General features: G+C 41.6%; 2 protein-coding genes across 15 annotated transcripts; one reads left to right on the top strand and one right to left on the bottom strand.

The window, feature by feature from the left end:
* Nucleotides 1–429: 429 nt before the first annotated feature.
* MTERF2 (mitochondrial transcription termination factor 2) lies at nt 430–7,908 on the top strand. Of its 5 annotated transcripts, none has more exons than XM_071422706.1 (2): nt 430–1,431; nt 5,843–7,908. In XM_071422706.1, exons 1-2 carry the CDS (start codon nt 1,370–1,372, stop codon nt 7,065–7,067), a joined length of 1,287 nt encoding a protein of 428 aa, XP_071278807.1. In that variant the 5' UTR covers nt 430–1,369; the 3' UTR covers nt 7,068–7,908. The 5 variants fall into 5 exon arrangements, with proteins under 5 accessions (XP_071278807.1, XP_071278808.1, XP_071278811.1 ...); XM_071422707.1 differs by having other exon boundaries at nt 467–1,431; nt 5,860–7,908; XM_071422710.1 differs by lacking the exon at nt 430–1,431 and adding an exon at nt 1,525–1,690 and having other exon boundaries at nt 5,860–7,908.
* A 1,801-nt stretch (nt 7,909–9,709) lies between these two features.
* Nucleotides 9,710–24,984, bottom strand: TMEM263 (transmembrane protein 263). Of its 10 annotated transcripts, XM_071422717.1 has the most exons (6): nt 24,841–24,984; nt 22,700–22,798; nt 22,343–22,439; nt 21,373–21,434; nt 16,213–16,282; nt 9,710–12,418 (listed from the first exon to the last, which is right to left on the bottom strand). In XM_071422717.1, exons 5-6 carry the CDS (start codon nt 16,274–16,276, stop codon nt 12,132–12,134), a joined length of 351 nt encoding a protein of 116 aa, XP_071278818.1. In that variant the 5' UTR covers nt 16,277–16,282; nt 21,373–21,434; nt 22,343–22,439; nt 22,700–22,798; nt 24,841–24,984; the 3' UTR covers nt 9,710–12,131. The 10 variants fall into 10 exon arrangements, with proteins under 10 accessions (XP_071278818.1, XP_071278814.1, XP_071278812.1 ...); XM_071422713.1 differs by lacking the exon at nt 22,343–22,439; XM_071422711.1 differs by lacking the exons at nt 22,343–22,439; nt 24,841–24,984 and adding an exon at nt 24,598–24,828.
* Between the last annotated feature and the right edge of the window lie 344 nt (nt 24,985–25,328).

Below are 25,328 nucleotides of genomic sequence, written 5' to 3'. Positions count from 1 at the left end.
ATTCGGTAATTAATTTTGAAATAAATAAAAAACAAAAAGGAATTCAGTAGTTAATGACCACTGTCCATCAAACTCATTTGAATTCTATAATTTTTGAACACAGTGAATAAGTAGATTCCTTATTTTCAAGGAAAGTCACTTCACAACATAGTTTTTATTTCAAACATTTAAACTGCTTTTTCATACTCATTATGTGTCCTGCTAGTTCCACACAAGGCTGCCACACTGAAAATAGCTCTGAATAAAGTTCCATCATCAACCAATCTGCTTGCTTGGGAATACTGAGGTGGAAACAGCCCTTCCTCACTGGATCTTATGGTTTCATAAACAAGTTGCAGTCATGAAAACCATCAGCCTCTAAGCTGTTTGTTGCTACAGGCTAAATAACAATTGCAGTATCAATTATGTCAAAACACTCTTTGGGTCTCTATCTGGCCATGCCTTCTATGTGAGACAGTTTGTTCTTGACTCAGAAGTGAAAGAAAGAACATATTAATGTATAATTAATATTGTATTAGGAGATATTAATATATAATAGATGCAGGCTATATTAATTAAAATGTCAGATCTCAAGGGAAGAGCCACTCCAACTTAGTTGAAATAGAAAACAGAATGGCAGTTAATCAAGAAACTCACACAAGTAAACCTCTCTACAGTGTTCTCATGTGAATAACTTTTTTAAACAATATTGCTAATTTAGCCCAGACTGTGATTACAAAAATGAAGAGAGTGGGGAGAAGATAGAAGGGAAAAAAGATAACATGAAGGCATGAAGTGAAAAAAACATACAGAAGCAAGTGTACAGTACATTTTGTGTTACAAATTAGAAGCTAATTTAGATGGATGTTTTTAACATCATTGTGTGCATTATATTCCCAGACTTTGTTAACTGTTCTAGGAACAGCAGTTATTTAGGAGACCAAGCCTGAACCCTGTTCCTAGACCAAAGTTTATTTCTATAGCATTTCTCTTCTTCATTAGCTCTTTTTCACAGACCCAATAGAGACTACTGAACATGTAGCTGATAAAAGAAGGGTTCACAGAGACAACAATAGTGATTTTCACTCTCTGAAAGATGTGATTGTATAGACTTGGAGTTAGTTAAAAAATCCCAACACCTCTAGTATAATATTTCTAGTCTAGAAATCATTTATGTGACTGCTGATTTGTTACTCTAGCTGAAAAAGATAAGTAGATATGACTAAAAAAATAAGATAGAGGAAGATGGTTCTCACCATCACAACTCAATGAACTTCTGAAAAGCCACCAGCAAAACAATATAAGACCAATGACTAGATGTGACTTTAATTATGTAATAAGGCAGTGGTCATATGAAGAAAATACACTGGTGTAAGGCAAGCCTCCCATCATGATGTCGGTGTTACCGAATCAAAAGGATCATCTGCTTCCCGTCAGAGCAAAGGCACTCAAGTATGTTCCGTCCTTTGCTATTATATTACTTAGAAATTATTATTAAAATATTTTTTTCCTATCCACCCCACTATTTCTCTCTGCAAGCTGTTATACTCCAACGGCCTTTCACTTTCTTACTGCCGGCCAAGCCTGCTTTGGCAAGCAGCGGAGGCTCGGCCCGTTCCGCACCGGCCGAGCCCGGGCCGGGTCCCGCTGCAGGACGGCCATGTCCTCCTGCCCTGCGGCTCAGCCCGCGCCCCTCCCCTGCCGGCAGCCGGTACGTGCCAGCGCTCCCCGTGCGGCGGCGGCGGCGGTGGCGAGGCCGGTGAGCACGGCCGGGGGCGGCGGGGCTCGGGCCGCTCTCCGGCAGGCCCGGCCCCGGGGCATGGGGGGTGGAGAGGCCAGCCGGCGTTCCGCTCGTCCCGCTCCGAGCGCCGGCGGGGCGCTGAGGGTGGGCGGGCGGCGTGCGGGGGGAGAAGCCCGCGGTTCCGAGGGAAGCGAGGCGGGGGAGGGACCCCCGGGCACGGGGACCCCGCGTCGGCCGCCGGTGTCGGCGGCAGGAGCGGCGCGAAGCGGCTGCGGGGCGGGGATGGGCCTGCAGCCGCTGCCCCCGTGCTGGCTGCAGGAGAACGTTCACCTCCTCCCTCTCCGCCCCCAAGCGGGGTCCGAAGGCTGGGAAAGGGACGGCCCAGGTGGCCGGGCCGTGGGAGCGGGTTGTGCTGGAGACCCGGGTTTTGTCTGTGCTGAAAGCACCACCACTTAATGACCAGTGGTTTAAATAGTGCGGCTCGTCCTTAAGCACTTTGCAAATGTCTCCTTTCCTAAATATAAGAAAAAGCTTTGTTCCCATGAGGAAGTTGAGCAGTGGAACAGGTAACTCAGAGGCCGCTGGGCTCCATCCATTGAGGTTTTAAAGACCTGACTGGACAAAGCAGCCTGGATCTTGCAGACCCTGCTTTGAGCTCTTGAGGTCCCTTCAAACCTGGATTACTCTAGGATCATCTCTATTTTTTTTTTCTAGTAAGTTTTATGTTGGTCCAGCATGTATTTTATAATAATTTACCTAATTTCCACCACTACTGCAAAGCAGGGATTTATTTTTTGTTAGTGCATAAGTGTGAACATTTACTGTGCATTAATCTACAAAACTGCAACCTCTCACCACCACATATTCCTTCACAAACCATTCAAACCTTGTCTACACTTCTCTCTTCTAGGTAGATACATACTCTTCTTGGTTCACTCAAAGTTCAATCTAGGCACTCAGTAGTTTTATTTAATTCTTTATAGCCTACTAAGTTTCCTGTTATGAGAATGGTAGTGATCAGCAGTCATACCATTGCCCTCTTTACTGAAAGATTTTGTGAACAGTCCAGCAGGAGTAAAAGTTTGGGTTTGCTAATTTTCAAAAAAGTGATATTTGAGTCTCAAAACACACATTCAGAAATTCATATGAGGGATAAATCAACCAGTTGATCATTGTATCTACTTCCTATAGATGATTTACATAGAAGTCTCATCAAATAATGAAACTTCCAGCACCCCGTTACTCTGTATATTCAGGTCTCTGCAAGTGTGCTAGCAAGCAGGATCACAGGTAACTGACATTCGGTCACTTCCTTATTGCTGTTCTAACACTTGGTGGTGAGAGGGTGCTGTTGGCAGTGAGAGCAAGCATCTTATCTGAGCTGGCTGGGTTTTTTCCTTAATCTCTCAACTGCTTTACAATCCCCACAGCAATCTAATTATGTGAAAAGTTACAGTGGGGTCTTGCACATTAGAAAATGTATTAGATCCAACAAGAGCTTTGAGAGAACTCTGAATTCTTGAAAGCAGTTACATACCTGAAATGTGAATACTGTCATCTATGGACTTGGAAATCCATCAAGTCATAACTCAGATCTTGGTTTCTATAGAACACCATGACATTCAAATTCATTCATGTTATTTCGCATGTTGTATTTTGCATAGGGCTTTTTTACAAGGGCTCCTAAATATCCCTGTCAAATGAGTTTTGGTAAATAAACTTTTCCTTTCTTTTACAGTATTCTGTGTTTCTGATGATCCTCGCTAACAACAGGGAAAAACTGACTATGATCCCAGGCATTTTTAGAAAATGTAAAGTTTCTTTTATGTGAATGTAACAACCATTCCCATGTCAGATTTCAGAAGAGCACAATTTACTATCTCAGAGTATTTTTGAAGCTCTGTAATAGTAAAAATTACAGTATTTTAAGGGATTGCATTACTCACAAGGCAATTTTGTTTAACAGCATGATTACGCATTTAAGTAAAAGTAAGTCATGTTTATTTTTCCAGTTTGTACTTTGGAAATATTATTTGACATCCCAAACTATTTTAACAACACTTCACTTTGCTGGCTGCTTCTAGCTAAGCTGAAGCATTAATGAAGAAAACCCTGATCCTTCAGAGATTTGCTTATTCTAACTGGACCCACTAAACTCAGTAAAACTACTCAGAGTGCTCAGACACAGGCAGTTGTGTCACTCCTGTGGAGGAGAGGTTTAGTTTGCAGTCACTTTTTCAGGACATGGAAAGGTCAGCACAGAAAACATCTGTGACTTACCTACACTTCCAGTGCTTCCAATGCTTTTAGGGTTACTGGGAAAAATCACTTGTTCTGTTGTGGGGCTTGGGACAGCATTTCTGAAGTCACAAGGTGTATGAAGACAAAATCATCAGCCTTGGGGTTCTGACACAAGCAGTGCATTAGGCAATTGGTTTTGCCTTAGACGTGTGAAATAACACTAAATAACAAGTTATCAATAAACAGCTTCTGTTAATAACATAAGTGTGCATATAGGAAATGACATCATATTCTATTCGTTTATGATGTAATAACATAATAATAGTCCATCTCAGAAGCAGGAAAAAAACAATATAAAAACAAAGGTACACTCTCTTGAGACAAAGGATTTACCTCTGGAAAATATGTAACCTTACCTGGCAGCTAGAAAGAGAATCTACCACTGAAGTTTTCTAAACAAACCACATATTTTCTTAAACAGTGGGCTGTAAGGAAGATTCTAGGGCTCTTGTACAGCTGTACAATAGGTATGTTGGTCTGTTATGTAGAACATTGGACTGCATGGTCATAACAGTATTTTCTCTCCTAAAAAAACAAAACCAACCAACCCACCCAACCAAAAAAAAAAAAAAAAAAAAAAACCAAACCAAAACAACCAAACAAAACCCACAAAAAAACCCCCTCCTCCTCCCAAAAAAACCAACAAAAAAGCCCAGCCAAAAGTAATTTAACAATGCTCAGGTCGGTACTTTTTGAAGCATGCTATACTTAGGAAGAGGTGAAAGCAGCTGTCCAAATGTTCTCATTTTCAGTTTGAGCAGTTTTAAGCATATTACCAGCAGCAGCTATTTGCAGGAGTACTGCAGAGATCAGCAGTTCTCCCTTCCACAGTCAGTAGTTCCAAAGGGTTGTTATGAAAACACCCCCCCAGGAAGTTAAAGATACACTTAATGATATCTTTCTTTGACTGCTGTGGCTCCTTTGCCCCTGCAGAGCAGGTGACAGTGCATGTGGTATTGGTGATAACCGGGCAGCCAGTTTGAGCAAAGGTGAGGTGTGGGGTTGGCCCTGTGGACTCCAGCACAGCCACACACCTATTCCACAAGGACTCTGCCTACAGAAGAGACCTAGAGACCTGGAGGCAGAAGTAAGGCATTGGTGCAAGCAGCAGCTGTAGCAAAGTAGGTGTCAGAAGAGGTAGGTGAAGGCCTGGAAATGTTACTGTGTACTTGCTTCCTCCTCTAAAATACCAGGGTGGTTATTCAAACGCAATTAACACAATCAGCTGCAGAAAAACACTTACATAAAGGTTCCTATGATTTTTTTTTTCCTCCCTTAATTATATAAAGAATGATTTCAAAATGAAATTATACTGCAAACTGCTGCTGAAGCAGCCCTGCGTGGTAGGTCTCTGACACATGAAAGAACAACTCACACTCCAAATAATGCTTGAGAAGTTAAAGCAAATACATTCATAAGAACTAAGAGATTTAAGTTGCCATTTTTGTCCATTTAGTGGGATTGCTGTCAAATGAAATTGCATGAATAATTTTCCTCATACAGTGTGAATGATCTGTAATGCAGTCACAATGTTAGCTGCAAGAAATGGCAGACAGTTTGGAGCTTGTATGACTGCAAACATTGATATGGGCAGAGCACTGCCCTACATCAGGTCTGTATCCATCAGAACATTAACCTTTCTGTGACATATCCATCAGAACATTAACCTTTCAAAAATGGTCTTTCCCCCTGCTTCCATGTGAAAGCTGGATTTTGCACTAATAACAAAAACCACTCTGGAGAGCAATTTCTTACACCAGTTATGTCTAAACATCAATGATTCTGACCATTAACTCGTTCCTTAAATGTGTTTTCTTACAGTTGTTGTGTCTCCACAGGACTGACTTCCATGATGCTGAGAGGAGTTGCTCACGGTGCAAAAGAAACATTCACGCTTCTGTTGACAAGATCTCCGAGCTCTAACACAGGACTAAAGTTTTCATCAGGATGGCCTGATGTGGCAAACAGAAGCTTCTTAATACATTCCAATTACACAACTGATACCAAGTCAAGAGAGGAAAATAAAAAAACCCTCGAGAATCTCTACAGTTTGTCAGTTGACATCACGAAGATACGCAGACTGAAGGAATGGGTCCTTCTCCAGGACGTGGCCTATGTTAAAGAAATTGCTGGCATCTTACAGGAAATGGGAGCAGATGAGACCACTGTAGCCAGCATTATAGAACGCTGCCCCGAGGCAATTCTCCACACCCCAGCAGAGATAAACTCTCAAAGAGCTTTATGGCAATTAGTATGCCAGAATGAAAAACAGATGATTAAATTAATAGAGCAATTTCCAGAGTCTTTTTTTACTACCGAGTATCAGCAGAACCAGAAGGCAAACATACTGTTTTTTCAAGAGCTGGGACTTAAGAATAATATAATCACCAGGTTCTTGACAAGCGCACCCAATATTTTCTACAACCCCGTTGAGAAAAACAAAAACGTGATAGAGACATTACAAAGAAATTATTTAAATTTAGGAGGCTCTGAAGCAAATATGAAGATCTGGATACTAAAGCTATTGAGCCAAAATCCATTTATTTTATTAAATACTTCCACTGCAATCCAGGAGAACTTGGAATTTCTCCAAAAGAATTATTTCACTGACCAGGAAGTTCTACAGCTGCTGTCCAAACTTAAAGGCTTCATTTTTCAACTTAATTCTACCACTATGCAGAAGAGTATGCTTTTCTCCAAAAACATCTTCAAGTGCAGTGATCAAGAACTAAAACAACTAGTGCTGAAATGCCCAGCCCTTCTCTACTATTCTGTCACAGTTTTGGAAGAAAGACTTGAAGGATTACTGAAGGAAGGAATTTCTATAGCACAGATAAGAGAGACACCAATGGTGCTGGAATTGACAACACAAATTGTTCAGTATCGAATTAAAAAGCTCTCTGCATTAGGATATGATATAAAGAGTGGAAATCTAGAAAGCTTGAATGGTACTAAAAAAGATTTTGAAGTCACTTATGGTAAGATACAATCAAAGAAGGAGAGACCAATTTTTAATCCTGTTGCTCCTCTACACGTTGAAGATTAATGTGAATGCTGTACTTCAAGTTATGCAAAAGCAAATTAAAAGGCAAGTTGATTATTTGAGAAGAGATAGAGCAAAAGCAATCTTAATCAAGACTGTAGTCTTACACTATACTTTGTTCAGGAGGGGGTCTTAGGTACAACTTCATTATACAATCACAGTATTGTAATACTTTAAAATATCATCATAAAAGTTACAGTTATGATAAAGGTTGCCTTTTCTAAGAGTAGCTCAGATGTGACATTTTCTTACCTGACAGGGCATTAACTGCCTTAGATTTTCAGCTTTGTCACTGCACAGTCCAGCCTGTGGTAGTGATTAGCACAATTTTTATCTGAGGAAGACAAAAGGAAGATTATTTTTCCAGCGGTGTTCATCAATCGGCTGGTTTGCTGTCTTCAGGAAACGCCCTTGGAGTTCTTTTCCTTATTGCTGAAGTAGCTCTAGCTCCTGGATCCTGACCTGCAACAGACTTGATTTCTTGGACAGCAAAGCCCTGCCCTGAGAACAGGGGCTGGACATAATATTTTTTATTAATTGAGACCCTAGTATCTTTGTGTACAAACCATAATGCAAAGAAACTATAAGATGATAACATTTATATTTCTGAGACTTCAAAATTTACTTATTTTTTCAAATGGTGTGGGAGAGAAAGAAATACATTTATTGCTATTGTATAGTTCTTAATCCCTTCTAGCAAGGTTTGGCAACAAGAAAGATTAAGGAGAGACTCAAGTCTCAAATGATGGTAGGAGAAAACAGAAAGTTATGCTTTTCTATTAGGTGCAACAAAACTCTAATCTGTAAACCACTGGTGATTAAACATGACTACCAGATTTGCAAACAGCTGCAACAGTTTCTAAATATATGGGTGACACTGCTTCTAAGATAACACCATATGACAATTGGTGACAAGTGCTGACTTTCAAAATAGACAGCGTTTAAGTTCTCAGGGGATTTGATTTCTTCTCATTTATGGGCTGTGAATGATAATATAAAACAGTAGCATCACTGACAATCATCTCAATAGGATTAGGATCCGTGATTTTATTTCGCAGACTTTCCTAAGTAGCTATTCCACACACATTCCCTCTTGACAGCAGAATAAAAGCCAGCTACACACCACCCTCATTCCAGGCATTCTTCAAGGTCATTTTTAACACACATCTTGGCAGCAAGTCCAGGCCTCCATTTCTTAAAATGTGGTTTGTAATTGCTGAAGAAAGCTGGTATTGAATTACTGGTCCAGCGGGTGGGCTGCAAGATGATGAGTTTTTACAGTCTGCCACGTTATCTGCTGTGCTCTGGTGAGGGGCTGGGAACACCTGGTAGGAGCAGTGCAAAGATCCTAACAGCTGAAGGTCTTACACTGAGCACTCTGCAGGCAAATGTAGGCGTGACAGGCGTTTCTGGGGGTAAATGGCAATCCTGCAGGAGTGTGTGCGACACTGGCAGGAATTCAAGAAGGGGACGTATCACAGCACGAAAAAAGTCAGGTTGTGGTACCAGGCTATGTCTATGCTGACTCTTTCAAAACTCATTATCGTCTTTAAAGAGGGAAGACAGCTATATTAAAAATTCACAGGAACTTACCTTTGTCACTTTGAGACTGTCTTTCCCTGCTTAGCCATTAAGCAGACCACAATTTTATCTGAATTTAAAAGCCTCCTTCCCCTCAGACACAAAGGGGCATTTCAGCTCTCCAAAGCTCTTCTAATACAACCTGTTAGTTGTGACCAGAGCCAGAGACCCTTAAGGTAGCTTAAGAGGAAAAGGAAACCAAGACATACAACAGTGTTTTCCCTGAATATTTAGTTCTAGCATTTCTACAGGTACCTGTTTTTACAAAGTTCTTGAAACAGCTTATTCCCATCACTTAAATCATTTGCTGTGGCAACAGAACAGGAAAAGGATGTATTTCCTTAACTAACTCACAGCCTGAGTTACCACAAACTCATTTTGTGTTCTGAATGTTTCAATTTCTTTTCCCCTTTGAAAATAAAAGCATTCACAGAAATGCTTCTCTTCTACCAGATGAAAATTCAGTCAATCCTTCATTCCTAACTCTATCCTTTCTCTCTTTCGTTTCTCTCTCTTTCTGTTCTCTCTTTCCGTTCTCTCTTCTTCACAGGATTAATTTACAATAAAACCTCAGGAAAATTCCCAGTCACCAAAACACTGTATTGCAGAAATCCTCATCTTTTGTTACTCACAGTGACTGTGGACCAGCCTGTGAGTAAGCCTTTCACTACCTAGAGAGAGCAGTCAGGCATACAAGCTGCCTTCATAAACATTTCCCCTTTTGGAACAGGGACTGGGAGAAGCAAAGTGAAATACAGCTACCACAGAAACAATCCCAAGACAAAAGAAAAGCCTCACTCCCCCAGAAGATTTCAGTTCTATATTCCATTCAGCTATGATCTTAAAACTGGATATTCCCAAGCATCATTGACCAGGAGAAAAGAAAATTAGTGCAAAGGATTTTGTGCTGTGTCTGTGCATAGCTTACACACTGAAGCTAAAGATTTTGTTAAGAACTGGTTGGTGCTAAGTAGACACAAATAGAAGACACTCTGGAGCATGATACTATGGGAAGATTTATACCTAAGTATGCCTTTCTCCACAAAATTAAGGAAGCTTTCAAATGTCTGAAACAGCAACAATTTAATGTTTCACAGGTGCCAGGACAGAATGGGAACAAGTTTTTAAGATGAAGCAAGTTTCATAAGTGAATGGAAAACACACAGGCTACAGGACAAAACTCTTTGAAAAATAAACCCATATGCCATGTAAAAGTTTCAGTTTACAAGACTCAAAATAATAGCTACAGGATATGTTAAGAACAAAATATAATGGAGTGTTGGCAACTCCTTACATACCTAACATTGCTTATCTCTGAGCACACTTGTTTTGCTGCAGGTTTCATAGTTTACAATTAAAGAATTTAATAAAAAAACAGGTAGGACCAGTTCAACATTCCCATTTACAGAAAAACTATTAGGAAGAGTTTGGTTGAGTGTCACAAATTATCACTGTGCTCCAAACAGGTGACTCCAAAAGAGTTTAGTGGCAGCACTTGGGGGATATTGCTACACTGGAAATTGCAGGGGAGCAGACCATACTAAATTATATGCTGCAGCAAAATTGCCTCTGATATCCAGACTAGCTCATTTCTAGAGCTAACTGGTACCTCTAAACAATACTATATTCTATACAATTTGCTTTTGACTATAAAAAATCAGTTAAAGTCTTCCATTTGTTGCATCAACTTACCTCATTTGCCCCTTGCAGCAGATCAGAACCAAGCAGCTGGTGTATCTAACAAAGGAGCAGATGTCATTTCTTGGGTTTTTGCTCTCCCCACTGCCCCAAGTTCCATGCTTACAAGTATCATGCTTCCAACATATACGATTTCTGATTTAAGATAAAGTTGTTGCAGAGTGCAGTTGATGTACCAATGGCTCAGAGAGATTGGGTGACTATAAGTCACCCAATAGAAGTACTGCATTTTGCTCAAGAATACCATAATTGAGACAAGGTGTACTTTCAACACCCATGAACAGAGGATAAGTTTGACAAGTGATATGTTTTGAGTTTTCTCATTTTTAAAAAGTCCCCCCCATATAACCACCTAGTGCAACCACAGCCACTGAAAAGCTAAGTGTACAAGTTCTCCATAGAAACAAATGTTTTTAGAAAATACTGCATACACACGATGAACAGATACCTCCCATGGGCTTCCAAAGACATTACTTATTTTTAAAATCAGTACACAAATAAAAGATCACAAATGGTTTCTATTTTAAGGCAACCTCATGCTGTGTCATTACAAGTGCATTTTGCCTCACACGCTGCAGAGGATGTACAGGTGTTCCCATTTGAGGTGTAAACATTTGGAATCTGTCAGTATACAAATTACTTGAATCATGTTGCCTTTTTTTCTAAGGCTTCATCTACTGTTTTTGGTTTGTTTTAAATAAATGTATTGCATTTTACTCAAAAATCAAGGTGAAAAGTACAAGAAATGTAGTGAAAATTTCCTTGCATTTGCTTAAACAGAGCAAAAAGCTAACCTGGTGTATCACGGAGTTGAGAGAACGGCTTTGCTAGTTCTTCAGTGGTTTCCACTACACAAGAATTCCTAGCAAGTTAGACAGCTGTGTTAGATGACCACAAACATCAGCCCATTTTCCACAGGCTGTCATTTTTTTCTAGTGTCTATAAGAACTTTATTAGAAGCAAGTTCTCACTTGCAGGAGATAGATGCATATTATTAAATACACCTGAGATGAAGCAATCACATTTTCAGTAAAAACTGAGAAAGTTTCAGATATCAGAATTTATAAAGAGCCTAAAGCTCATTCTGTAAACTGCACTGAAATGACAGGACAGTTCTTTACACAGCTTCACCTAGTAAAAAGAGATTTTCTTCTAATAAGGCATTAAGTTAGTTTACTCTTTATGATCCTTTCTACCACATTTGTTAAACTTTTTCACTTCTATCTCCCATTCTCATTTCCAAATTCTGCACACCTCCAGTCTCTTTGCTCCAGTCTTCACTGTCAGAATGCAGTCAGGGAGTGTTTACAGGCTGCCTGCAAGTACAGGTTCAGAACCAAGACTGGGTATGTCCAACAGTGCTTTCACACAGCTGAAGGATACTTAGCAGGAGAGTGTGGAAACCACTGAGAACAATAACTGTCATCTTGTTGTATTGATGGCATCACAGAGACTACTGAATTTCTACATTCACATTTTAGTCCAAAACTGCAGAAGATGTACAGTAAATGACTATTCAAATATGTATTATTCCTTCAGATACACTCACTTCTATAGTTATCAAGTGTAACATTTCACCAGATATAAAGCTTCAATCTAGGCTCTAAAAAATCCTTATACGCTGTGCTAGCCATGCTCCTGTCCTTTTCAGATGAAATTGAGTTACTTGCACAACTCATTAGAAGATGAAGTGTCTAAGACACATGGCTTCTCATGGTCCCAATCTTAGCAGATTTTAATGCCACTGATGCAATATTCTGGAGAATTGAGTATGTCTCAGTTTTGGTTTTAGTCAGACTTGTCCTTTTTCTTTCCTGTTAAAGGCACTTTACTTGCAACAGCAGATCCTACAGCTGTAACGCCTCCAGCTACAGCAGAAACACTTCCTTTGACTAGACCCACTCCCACGGAAGGCACAGATGTGACCGCTGTTTTGGTAATTTCCAAGCTCTTCCCTCCAATCCAAGCAACACCTCCAATTGTGGCACCAACAGCTCCCTTTGTGACACTGAAGAGGCCACCAGTCACACGAGAAAGCATGCCAGCCTGCTGCTGCGGGTGATCTTTGAGTGACCCTAAGGGAAGAAACAACAAGCAAATCAATCTCAGCACCAGGATTAAAGCATTTTCAAAAAAGTGTTTCTCAAAAGTATTTCCTTTTCTAGCCTAACAGCCATTGCATACAGTCTATACTTACCTTGCAGGCTGCTTTTCTTGGATGCTCATACACCTAGTTCCAAATAACAAACAACAGGGAAACCAAGAAAAGAGCAAGTGGAACCACAGTGGGCAGAGCTAGGGAATAAACAGACATGAAATGAAAAGGTGAGGGAGTCAGGAGCAGAAATAACATGCTTGGAGGAGGACAACTACTCTAGGAGGTAGCAGGAAAGAAAACAGCTCTAGAGGCACGGGAGACCTCTGTCCAGCCCTGCCAACACACTTTCCACTGCAACATGCCTTAGGAGAACCAGCTGAACAGATCTGTCTCCAGTGCCCTCATTGCCCACAACTTGCATCCAGAGCACAGATTCCAAGAGTCACATCCCAGCACTCATCTACTACAAGATGAAAACTAGGGTGAGCAACTTTCCATGCACTGCCAATACATTTGTGATGGTGCCAGGACTGACCTAGGACTCAGAATTCATTAAAAAACTGTAGAGGTCAGAGTTCCTATGTGCGTGTCTGGAATAACTCAAGCAAAAGGTGCCACCTAAATGAGAGAATTTTCTACAAAGTTGACAAAAAAGGAAAACAAGAATACAGAATAGTGAAACCCAAAGGAGTTGAAAATACTGAAAGTCCTTCCAGTTCACACTAGTCTCTTAATTAAGAAATTGATATAGATTATAGAAAGGGTAATGGAAACTGAAAACATAAATGACAGCCTTTTACTTAAAGTCATGTAATACTCTTGCTGGTTCATTCTAAGCCAGCAGCTTTCAACATGGACATCTGTAGCAAAAATGCACTGCCAACACAAACACACAGAGATCAGAATTTCTGTTTACATACAGAAAGTCTTTAAAGCATCACACTCAGAAGGAAGTATGCAGAGTCTGCCATAAAATCCAATGTCTAGGGTTTATTCACTAGAGGATTCTTTTGACCAGACTAATAGAACTTGTAACAAATTTGGTCAGAAACTGTTTCACTTCCACTTAACTGGTTCACTATCATCAGGGTGAAATAGGCATAAAGTTTCATCCCACTGAATTTTAAGAGCTGATTTCACTGAATCAGAACTGATGTAAGCAAAAAATGATCCATCATAACTAACTTTAAAAATAATAAGAGAAACAAACAAATGTAACCTTTATGTATTTATCTTTACCTTACTTCAGGTAGCCAGTCCATTGACATCTACTCTATTTCACAGGTGTAAATACAGAATGTTATGGTGTATAAGTAACTTCTGGTAATGGCTGGCACATTCCATTTCCATTCTATTTGCACCGTCCATGAGCTCTAGCAAACACCCAGCACTGCAGAGTTTTATTGCCAGTTGATTTCTGTTCTAGGGCACACATGCCTGGTCTCCTTTTTTCTAGAAAGTATGCTTCCAAAGAATACCAGATCATGCCTAAATCTAAGGAGATTGGCTCAGTCATGTAGACATGGTGCTGATAACACTAAGGTTGTGGGTTGATCACATGGGTCTTCCATTAAGAGTTGGGCTTGATGATCCTTGTGGGTGCTTTCCAACTCAGAATATTCTGTGATTTATGGAGTACTGAGAAAATGACACAAGTTCCCTATCCAGGAGTTGGCTCTACCAGGCCATCTTGCAGCCAGCTTCCCACTGAAAGGAATCCAAGAATGAACAAGAGTTTGAATGAATGTAGGTTGCAAAGGTTGGCGCTGCTCTCAAGGCAGAAAATATCGCATTAGAATAGCACTACTCATAAAAAGCAGGAGGACAAAAGCTTCTTCTACACATTCTTTAAAGCCTTTGGGCACCAAGCTTGTTAAGTGTGATTTGAACAAACCAGAACTATTTCTATCTTTAAGAAAAACTGCAAATTAGTTTTGGAATTGAGCCTTTCCTCTAAGGAGTATTTTGGCAGCCTGTTCAGGAAGATGATTTTGCCAGCATTGAACTGGTGTCCTTCCATCAACATTTGGCCATCTTTCTATGATGGTGTAAGTGTATCATGTATAAGGCCTTGCATAACATTCAAAATGGGGTTGTTTTCCAAGGGTATTCCAGTATTTTGACTAAACTCATAAGGCTTGAAGAGTGCAGATGAATCAGAACCAAAAGGAAAAAGCCTCTTCAAGGATGGAGTTTATGTTAAGATGAGCTGTGCTTCATTCTACTCCCTCTAACTACACCAACTTTCTCCATCTATTTAGACTTCATATTCAAACTAGTTATTGTCATACTGACAGAAAAAATGTGCAGAAGAAAATAAGTCTAAGCTGCTAACAGATTTTAAATAAAACTTTGGAATAACCAGTGATCATCAAATTCTGCTGTTATGCTCTGAATCTGGAAAACCTAATGAATATTCTAGGAAGATAAAAAAATGCCCACTTACTTCACTGCCCTATTCAATAAAGAATTGGTTCTATTTTTCAGACTACTGTTCACTTTCTATATATGATGTTTAACATGTATCAAACAAACAATTAAACCTTTAAGGCAAAAAAGCCCCTAACAACTAAGCAAACAAAACCCAGCCTTAAAAGTCAAACTTGAAGATAACACATTAAGGTGTAGTTTCAAATCAGGCATTTGCTATCAGAAATGCTTCTGGGATCTTAACACCAAAAGTGCAAGACTTTTTGTCCTCACACCATGCTACTATAACAAGTATTAAAGAGCTGTAGAATTTCTGTGCCATGAAAACCTATTTTTCCCTTTCCTCTCATCTTCTTCTACTTGTGTTTCTTGCCTAATAGTTGTTAAGAATAGAGTGAGCTACTCGACTTCAATCCTTTCTGCTACAGTTAGTGGATAATACTGTTGTTCAAAGAAGTAAATTGTTTGGTTATACAACATATAAAAGCTGAGGTGAAAAAAAACCCAGACCAACAAACAGAACTTTAAAGGGCCATTATAAACTGAAGAGCAATGAACTGAGAGGACTCATGATTCACCGGCCTCTACATCCAACACATTTGGTTTTAAAGCAAAAGCAGACAGAACACACATAAGAACGTGGTTTTTTACATGCCAAGAATGGCTTTTGATCTAGTATATTTCCAGTCACATTATGCAAACAGGACTCTGCTCAATCCTGCCAGTCCACAGCTTAGAAGAAACTCTGCTCATTTGCAACTGCATTTCCTCTGCAGATCTAATAACCAATTTAATATTCAGTTGGTTCAGGAGACCACAATGTCACTGCATTAACGAAGTCAAGTGCATGCTTGATTTTATGAAACCATGAGATTGTGAACAGTTGGAACCACTGTTAATTGTATGATGGACAACAGTCTCCAGAAGCAGTAATGAACTTCTATGTATTTTTTAATGCCTCTTGCATAAAAGTCACATGCACTATGAACACAGCAACGTGTCCAAAAATGAAGCTGGACTCTTTATGTCTCACATAATGAATAGCAGAAATAAATTGCCCATTAGATCAAGTCATATTTCTGCAAACTAATCTGCAAATTAAGTCCTTCAGTAACTGTCCATCTTCTCTATAATTTATAGGTACAGTTGTTTACTCAGTTATATTCAGTGGCCTTTTTGTAATCAGGATAATGCAGAAGTGAACAATAATCCAGGCCCATCTCATCCCAGGGTTGGTTTGTTTACTGTTATGTAAAAGAAAGTTGAAGTGTTCAGCTTGCAGATCCATTTTTAGAGAGAGAACTGATTGATTTACTTCATTTCATGAAAACTAGTACATACCTTCTGGTGGTTCATCATGAACATTGGATGGGACTTCCTGTTGATTTTTGTCCGTTTGATTCATTATTGCCTGAAAAAAGAAATTCACACATGCTATTCATCTTCTCTGGCAAAGCATAAATGTAATCCATTAATCCAAAATTCAAGTAGATTAAGTTCCACAAAGATAACTTCTTTTTCATTATTAGACAAGCTAGCAGGTCCTGTCAAATTGCTCCCATTTGTATTATCAGACTGTGCTTTTGCATTCTTCAACTAGACTCAATATTAAAAGTAGGCTTGGTGAGAGCTGCCACACCACACCAAGTGCATCTCAAAAAGCAATCAGGAAGACAACAAGTAGGAAAACAAAACACCTACTGCCATACAAGAGCTTATGTTTAAGTACTGAAAAAAAAAAGCCTAGTGATCATAGAGGAAGGAGATGGCCACTATAGAAACAAGAGCAGCATGCCTGTGAGATCTGATAGTACTTGGAAAGCTGTTTAAAAACACCAAGTCCTTGCAGCATAATTTGAACAAATGCCATGAAAACAAGATGGAAGCACAGCAACAGAAACACACGATTTATCTTGACACGGAACTGCATAAATGGTGTGGTGATAGAAGCAGACCTAAACTGTTTTAACTCTATACAAACTCTCCAATGAAAACATTTCAGGGAAGATTTCTTTACATTAGAAGCTATTTCCTAGAGCAGTTCTAGAGCAGCAGTCCCTGACAGAGGAAACATAACAGAAAGCTCAATCAGACACTCTGCTTATAGAATTTTTTCTCTGGAAGGGAAGAAAGTACTAACCGGTCCAGGTTTCCTTCCTGCTTTCCTCCCGCACCAAAGCATGCCTTCATATTAAGTCCTGCCTCCTTCCCTGAGTCCTCCTGCTAATCTTGCTTTCCCTCCTCAGCAAGCACCAAGGTCAGAAAAAGGAAAAACAAGTCACATTACACTAGTCAGCATGCTTCTCTCTTTTTGCCAGTGACCTCTTAGTTCCCTTCCCTCTGCATAAGTCTTTAAATCATTTAATTTCTTCCAGGAGTCAATGAGCACCACAAAAATAATTCCCGCTTCTCTTGCTGTGCCCAGATCTCTTTGTACATGCCCTGGGTGAGAAAGCAGAGGCTGAGATCTGAAGAAGGAATGTGGAGGCAGAAGCAGGTGAGAAGACTCATCTGGAAAACAAGAGCTAAAACGCTCACAGTATTATTATGAAGTTAAAACATCACACTAAAAACTGGCACCCACATACTAAATCATAGACCTTTGGATGAGAAGCAAGCCTAAATTGAATATTAGAGTCCTCCCAATCAGCACTAAGGGTATCAGTTCAGGGCTCAGAAAACACAAGAAGCTGAACAGGAAAGCAAGCAAAAATACCTACTACCAGGATGGCCAGTTTGATGGAAATGCTGAACAAGTGCCACTCAAAAGCCAGAAATGCAAACATGTCAGCTAAGAAATAGGAAAGGATCATATGATATCCCAAGCTGAGAGGAAACCACAAGGATCACTGAAGTCCAACTCCTGGCCCTGCACAGGACAGCCCCAAGAATCACACCACGTACCTGAGAGCATTGTCCAAACACTTGAGCTCTGTCAGGCTCGTGCTGTGACCGCTTCCCTGGACAGCTGTTCCAGTATCCAACCACAGTCTGGGGGAGCCTTTTCCTAATATCCACCCTAAACTTCCCTTAAACAGCTTTATGCCATTCCCTTGGATCCTGTCACTGTTCACCAGAGGGAAGAGATCAGTGTCTGCCCCCCTGCTTCCACTCATGAGGAAGTTGTAGAGTAACAACATATCAGGATGGAAAATACATGAGGGCTAAAAGACAATTTAAAAAAGTATAAATTATAGAACTCTTTGTTATTCTTGTTATTTTATTTAATCACAAATAAGAGGAAGAAAATTAAAAAAAAAAAGAACCTGACCAATCACAGGGAGCAACTGAGGACAATAAGGTTCTGAGAAAAGATGCAAGCTGAAAGAAATACAATATTCATCCTCACTATGTGAAGTTCCATGTAGGTTTGTTGCTTTTTTCCAACTTGAAATAATATAAAGCACTGTAAGAAAGGACAGACAGAAGAAACTGACAGGCCTGACATTATTCAATCAAGATATCTCTATCAAGATGAAGCAACTATGTTCCTAATTAACGTCTGGCCATTTCAGTCGTGAGGATTATTACCACCAATGTGGAAAGAGTTTAACCATTGCCTTAGGCAAAGTCCTAAAGAGTAAAATAAAAGCCAGAACCTAGCAAGTCTTAATTCAAACAAAGGAATGAAAAAGTGATCAAAACAGTTTTAACAGACTTGAGACAAATTAGTAAAGCCAGAGGTAAATTATTTTTTATAATTTATAATAATAAGAACTACCTCCATGAATTTATTTGTATCTAGACAGCATGTAACTCCTAAAAGAACACCAGATGAAATTGCTTGTTTGAGCTTCAAAATGTTTCTGTCAACAATCCCACATAAGAGATTCAGAAAAGTTATTTAATCTTAAGAGGACAAAGAAAGCACTGTCAGGGATTATCAAAAAGTTTAGAGGGGAGTTGGAGTAAGGTACCAGTTTCATACATAGGTAGAACACTAGAAACCATCACAAGACTTCACACAAGGTTTAGTATTTTCTGCTATTAAGAATGTACTGAACACAGCAACACTAACAGCAGATACAGCCCAGATGAAACCCCTAGAATCTGTTTTACATGACATAATACCAGTATTTAATTAAAATAAGATTTGTCCAACAGGAAGAGTTAGAGTAAGACTGGCAGACAAGACAGGTAAGGGATGCTTTCAAAATTCTCAACCATCTGGTTTAGACTGGCAAATTTGGTTTCAGTTCCTGCAAAGCTAAACGAGCAAAACAATGTATTGGCAGGGGAATTTCACAGCAGAGTTTCTAGTCTAGTTTAAAAGTACAGTAGAAAAAAAAAAAAAAGCAGCACATATAAAATCACAGCACTATATACAAAAAGCAGTTAAGATTAGGCATTCCTTCCCATTACCTTTCCTAGAACCTCAAGGTCACATAATTGTTGATCCCAAGCTTTTCCTTAAAAGTTAAATAGACATGCTTCACTCACTTGCATCTAGACAGACCCCAGTGGTCTTTCTTCAGGCACTTCAACCTGCTGCTATCAGGCCCCAGAAGTCAACGGAGAACTATGCACACCTGAGAACAGCAGCTAAGGCAAGTAAGTCATTGTTGGTAGGACTTAATTTGTTCTACACAGAAGAGAACCTTCAGGGCTTTGCAGATCAGAAAGTTGAAAACTACTGTTTGATGGGTGGTTTTACAGGTGCCCGGAAGCACTCCAGGGATGCTAGGTGAGTGGCTGGACTGGATGATCCTGAAAATCTCTTCCAACCTTGATGACTCTTTGATGCTGCAAGAGATGTGCCCAACCAGCCTGTACTAGGTTTTATTCACAGTTCTATGATATCAGGGCAAGTGAAAACAGAATCACATCACTGTCAAAAAAGTTTCACAGCCTGACCCAAAACATCACTTTGCATACAAGATCTCGCAAAGCACAATTCATGTCCTTTTGTTTTTCTGTAGAAGCTCTCCAGGGAATCCTACAGAATCAAAACCAAGATCCAACAAAAGACTTCTACAGAAAAATTTCAAATATCTACGTTACAGTTTGCATTATGCATATTTGTATCCAATTTAATACCTCAGGAGACTTGAAAGGCTCTGAAAAGTGATGCAAAATATCCTGTGTACTAAACATGGTGCAGCATATCTGGTGAACAGGATATGCACAGAAGCATGTTTTAAACCTGGCTCCCTTCCAGAGACTTAAGATGAGTATTTCTATTGACTGGAGTTAAAGGCCTGGAATAACTGCTTAGTGGCAGATTACTTCATCCAGTCTTCAGAGCAAAAGGGCAAGAATACAACTTTTTTCTTCAAAAATTGGAGATAGAAAAACAGAAACCACTCACTACATTTTACATAATACCATGGAGGTAAAAGCACTCAATGCCTCCTTTGTCTATTAAGATCTAGGCTTTTATGTCCTGCTTTGCATCAAAAAGTCCCCCGGTCACCAGACTGCAGTGTATCCTAAGGGAAGGTCCTGTTCAAGCTTTCCCCTGAAGATGCGTCCCCACGAAGAAGAGAAAGCAAAGTTCATGAGATCCAACAGAGATTACAACTCAGCTGAAACCAAAGCCAGCAACCTAGAGATGCAAGTGTAAGACTTTTGTGCAGAGGTCAGTCATTCAGACATGCTATAGGTTAAGGAACTTTGGAAACTTGGAAGCTGCTGATTCAAAGTCCCCACTATGCACTGAATCATTAGTTACAATGATTACCAGTACTGCAGATGTACGCAACAAGGCAAAGATTTATCAGAAACTTGAACTTTGGAACTCTTCTCATAAGTTTTCAGAATCTTCTTCAAAGTACACTAAGACTGGCCAAAGAAAAAGGGAAGAAGAAAGCAAGCAAAGAGATCTTTCTTCTGCATTTTCTTCCTGTGATGCCAAATTCACTTGTGTCACTGCAGAAAAGCCTCCAGCTTCATTTAACATGTTCATTGAATGATGACATGGAATGAGGCAGGATTTCCATGAGGCCCAGAAAAACTCATACGGACATTCATGAAGCCAAAATCTATCATATCATTGGCACACTCCAGTTTCCTTCTTCATCTGTGTTTTGTCATGCCAAGAAGTGGAAGCAAACCCAGATATTAGAACAGAGATAAATGCAAACTACTTCAACTACTTCTTGGGTTTTTTTCCCTGTGTGCTTATGAAGATTCTGTCTATTGTCTATTCATTCAAGAGATATGGGATAACTTCTCATCTTTCTTAACAATATATTAAAATAATTGTAGCCTTCATACAAAAAAAATTTAAAAATAAAGATCAAAGTCACTCAACTGATTTGAAAGGAAACACACTTCCATACTGTCAGGATATGAAATACATAGAAAGCTTAAAGGTTTTACACTGTAGCTAAAAAAAAAAAAAAAAAAAGAAAGTGTTCAAAAGAAGGTTTTTAATTCAAGAGCTATTTGTAACATTAACAGTGTTTAAGATCCTGAATGAAAGCGCCAAGAAGCTCTAGAAGTAATGGCACAGCCACAAGTACATTCACATCAAAGCTGATTGAAATAAAACTTACTCACCAAATATATTTCTTTGTGGAGATTACTAGTTAGTTGTTTCCACAAAAGTATTCTGCATACACCTATAAGAAAGGAAGAACGTTAATGACATCTTATGGAACAGTGACTGTGACATACCTGCCATGGGTGTACAGTAGGAATCAGGAATACAAATCCCCACAGTATGGAAGAAGCACACTTGGTAGAGCATTAAGATGCCACATTTTTAGAGATTTGTCACCAAGACACCATTTCTTCCTGGGTAATGAAGATAATTTTACTTGCTCCATGTGCTGCCATGAGGATTGCTATGAGGCACAATAATCCACGTTAAGACACAAATGCTCCTCAATGAGCCTGCAGTTCTTGGACAGTAATTTGTGTGAAATTTTAGCCTTCCATTGAGAAGTGGGCTCTAATCATTACAGATGTGTGTAACTTCCCAAGTTTCAGCCAATGCTCTTGGTGTCTGACTTTAGAGACAAAAAGCCCTTCTGTCTCAGCACAGCAAACCTGGCCCAAGCAGCAGCCCGTGAAAACTTGTTTCAATGCCACTACTCAGATATTTGTGGGTAGCAATGAAACGACCCAAGGATGGGACCAATTTCAGCTGGCAGCTTAATGCTGCTCCGGACGGCTGCAGCAGCCAGTTCTGGAACTTCCACCTGACAGAGCTGCAAACAAACCCATTGCCCTGTCTTGTTCCACCACAAAAGAAGTTCTCTTCCTTCTGGCTATCAGCTGTGCAGGTAGAAAGCCTGGCTACAGAGCTGATGGAAAACAAACAACCCTTGCCACATGAACAGCTCTTCTTTACCTCTTTCAACAGCTGCAGCAGATTTCTGAATGAACCTGATGTATTTCACGAACATGGAAAAAAATATATTTTTAGGTATGATAGTTTAAGAATTAAATTTTTGGAAGAGCAACAGTTTCTACTCTCCAAATTAAACAAGGAAATAATCATGAAGCCAAAAAAAGGTAATCCCACCTATGGCTGCTCTTCAGCTCCAAGCTGCACAAGCAACCCCTCACTATCAGCTTCACTGCCTTACTCCTAGGATGGAAATGTCTGTTTCAGTCTGTTACTGCAAGGGAAAGAGTTGACTGAGCTTAGCAAGAATCAGCAGTGCTAACAGCCCTAAACTACAAAAACATGTAGGTAAAAACCAAGAGCACAGCTAGTATTTCAAGAAGCCTTCAGTTTAAAACTCAAGTTTCAGAATTCAGATTTATATACAAAGCAAGACAAGCTTGAAAGCAAACGTGCTATGAAAAAGAGACTGCATTTTCAAGTAAAGACCACAAGAAGTTGATCAGAAGCTTCCAGGCGTGAGCCACGACTTACTTCCAAGCCTACAGCAGGATGGGCTACAGCTTCCTCCAAAAGAAGTTGCTGTAAGTAATATACATAACAGGCTCACAGTCTGCAGGGAACTGAACACAGCTGGAAAGGTAATGCAACATATCTGTATTAAAAACCAAACACACCACGATTAAAAGCAAGAGAGCGGTATAATATCTCCTGGAAAAAAACCCCTTAACTCTGCCCAGGACATTACTATAGCATATCTACCCTGGATGGAGAATGCACCGTTCCTCCATCACTGTCAACCAAAATATAGATCAGGGTCCAGAAGAGGCTCTACAGAACACCTGATGTTGGCAATCAAGTTTTCTCTGATGCAATGATTTACAAGATATAAAATCAAAGGTGGCATGAACCAGAATTCCCCTTTTCTAGTTCTCCAAAACTGGTTCCTAAGAAGTACATGGTAAATTCCAGTACATGGTAAATTCCAGTACAGTGCAAGGCACAGCTTCAGAAAGACCATGAAAACTCCATTTTACCAGTTCTATCATCCTCTGCCTCCTCCTAGCTCAGTTTTCAGAAGAGCCTTCCCCATTTCTTTTAACATTTTCCTAAAGCCTGAGCTCCAGATCAGTCTTGGATCTCCTTTTCCAGAAGACCCTCAAAGACAAAACTGGACTGTGCCTAACAGCCAGTGGTAAAGCAGCTTCTGAACTTCCTTGCTACCTCTGCTAATAAAATAGGCTTTTCCCTAGCATCCAACCACCTACCTGACATTTAGACCTGGTCACTTGCTGGACAAGGACCACTTTTCAGTTTGCACTTGTGCAGCGCTGCCCATTTCTACACTGAGGAGGCAATACTAACTTCTCTGAATACTTAGCCACAGTTTAACAGAAAGCTTTACATGATATGCTGGATAATATTTACTGAGCAGTCTTAAAACTGATGTGCATACAAACCAGTACCTACATATTAAATTAAGCAATCTTGTATGGAGCCCTCCAGTTATACAGAGGCATCCTGCCTGAAGCAACACAGTGGAAACACTGAAACATGCTACATGTACTTGATATTTACATTCCTTATGGAGGGACATCCAGATTCAGAGTTCTCATTTTCACCCCAATTCAATGAGCAGAAGGAAGCATTTAATTGCATCTAGAGGCAGTATCTGCAGTTCATACAATGCCCAGAACCAGGCATATGGCTAAATCTACTTGCCTTGATCTTCAGGCCACACCACATAAACGCCTAGGCTAGGTTAATGTGGAAAGCTAAGCCAGTACCAAACAGTTCACAAAAAACCTCTTCATATGCTACTCCATCAAGCTGGACTCGAGAGACATAGATGAAACAAAGAGCACGTTACTACAGCAAACATCTGAACACTGCAAAGTTTAAAAAGAAGAAAACCCGAAAGAAAGTTTCTACTGGGTCGGAAAAATTCTCGAGGGAGAACAAGACCATCCAGGAGCCAGGCCGAGGCGAGTACGGCTCCTTCCGCTGCCCTCCCTCCCTCCCAGGTGCGGGGACCGCTCCTCCATGGGCGCCCGGCCCAGAGAGGGTGGTAGCGGCAGGGCAGAGCAGCCCCCCTGCCCTCGGTCCCGCACCCAGGAGCCGTCCCCCCCTTACCCTCTGGCGGCCGAAGCCCCGCAGTCCCTGCCGCTTCCTCCCCTCGCAACTACCTGCGCGCCCGGCGGAGCTGCGGAAGCGGCCCGGCAGCGACCCCCGCCCATAACCCCGGCCGGGCCGGCGAGGGCACTGCCGGCATCTCGGCGCAGGGCGGCGGCACTGACGTGGCAGCCAAGGCCGCGGCGGAGCCGCTACGCCCGGCCCGGCCCTCCCGCCCCGCGGAGCCGCGGCAGGAAGCACAAAGGCGGCCGGGCTGTGCCCGCGCCGGGGGCAGGCGGCGGCGGCTCCGCATCCCTGACCTGCCTCTCCCGCCAGCGGCTCCGCCAGGGCGCGCCGGGTGCTCTCCCGCCTCCTTCCCTGGAAGTTCCCCTTCATCCACGGGGAGGCAGGGAGGGCGCTCCGGGGTTGCCCGGCTGGCGGCGGGGCCGGGGGGTGGCAGCCGCTCGCTCATCCATCCATCCATCCATCCATCACTCACTCACTCACTCACTCACTCACTCACTCACTCACTCACTCACTCACTCACTCACTCACTCACTCACCGCACGGCGCTCACAGCTCGCGCGGCCCGCCCGGGCTCGGCTCAGACTTTACTCCTCCGCCCGTCCCCGCTGCCGACGTGGCGCCCGCCGCCGCCCGCCCTGCCGGCGCCCGCAGACCCCGCCCCAGCGCCCGGCGCGGCCCCTCGGCGGCCGGGGGGCGCCGCCGCTCCCGCCCCCTGCCCGCCCCGGGGGTGCCGGGACCCGCCGGCCCCCGCCTCCTCCTGCGCCGCCGCCCGTGCCCTCCCTCAGAGGGGCCGCGCCCCCCGAGGGCCTGCGCAGGCCCGGCCCGGCCCCCGTGGACGCCGCGGGCTCGGGGCCACCTTCTTGCCCCGGGGCCGGGCACCGAGGTGGAGGAAGATGTGGGGTAGGGACAGGGCTGAGGAGAGGAGGGACGGGGAGCCGGCGTTGCGGTAGCTGACCGAGATGCTTCGGCGTGCAGGAGATTGATTGGCTTGAGGCGCTCTGTTGGGCTGGGGAGCATCTCGGCA

This window comes from Agelaius tricolor, unplaced genomic scaffold (genome assembly GCF_023055355.1).
Source record: "Agelaius tricolor isolate 1412-34295 unplaced genomic scaffold, bAgeTri1.0.p SCAF_3, whole genome shotgun sequence".
NCBI classification, from domain to species: Eukaryota; Metazoa; Chordata; class Aves; order Passeriformes; family Icteridae; genus Agelaius; species Agelaius tricolor.
This window is presented reverse-complemented; position numbering and strand designations above follow the sequence as displayed.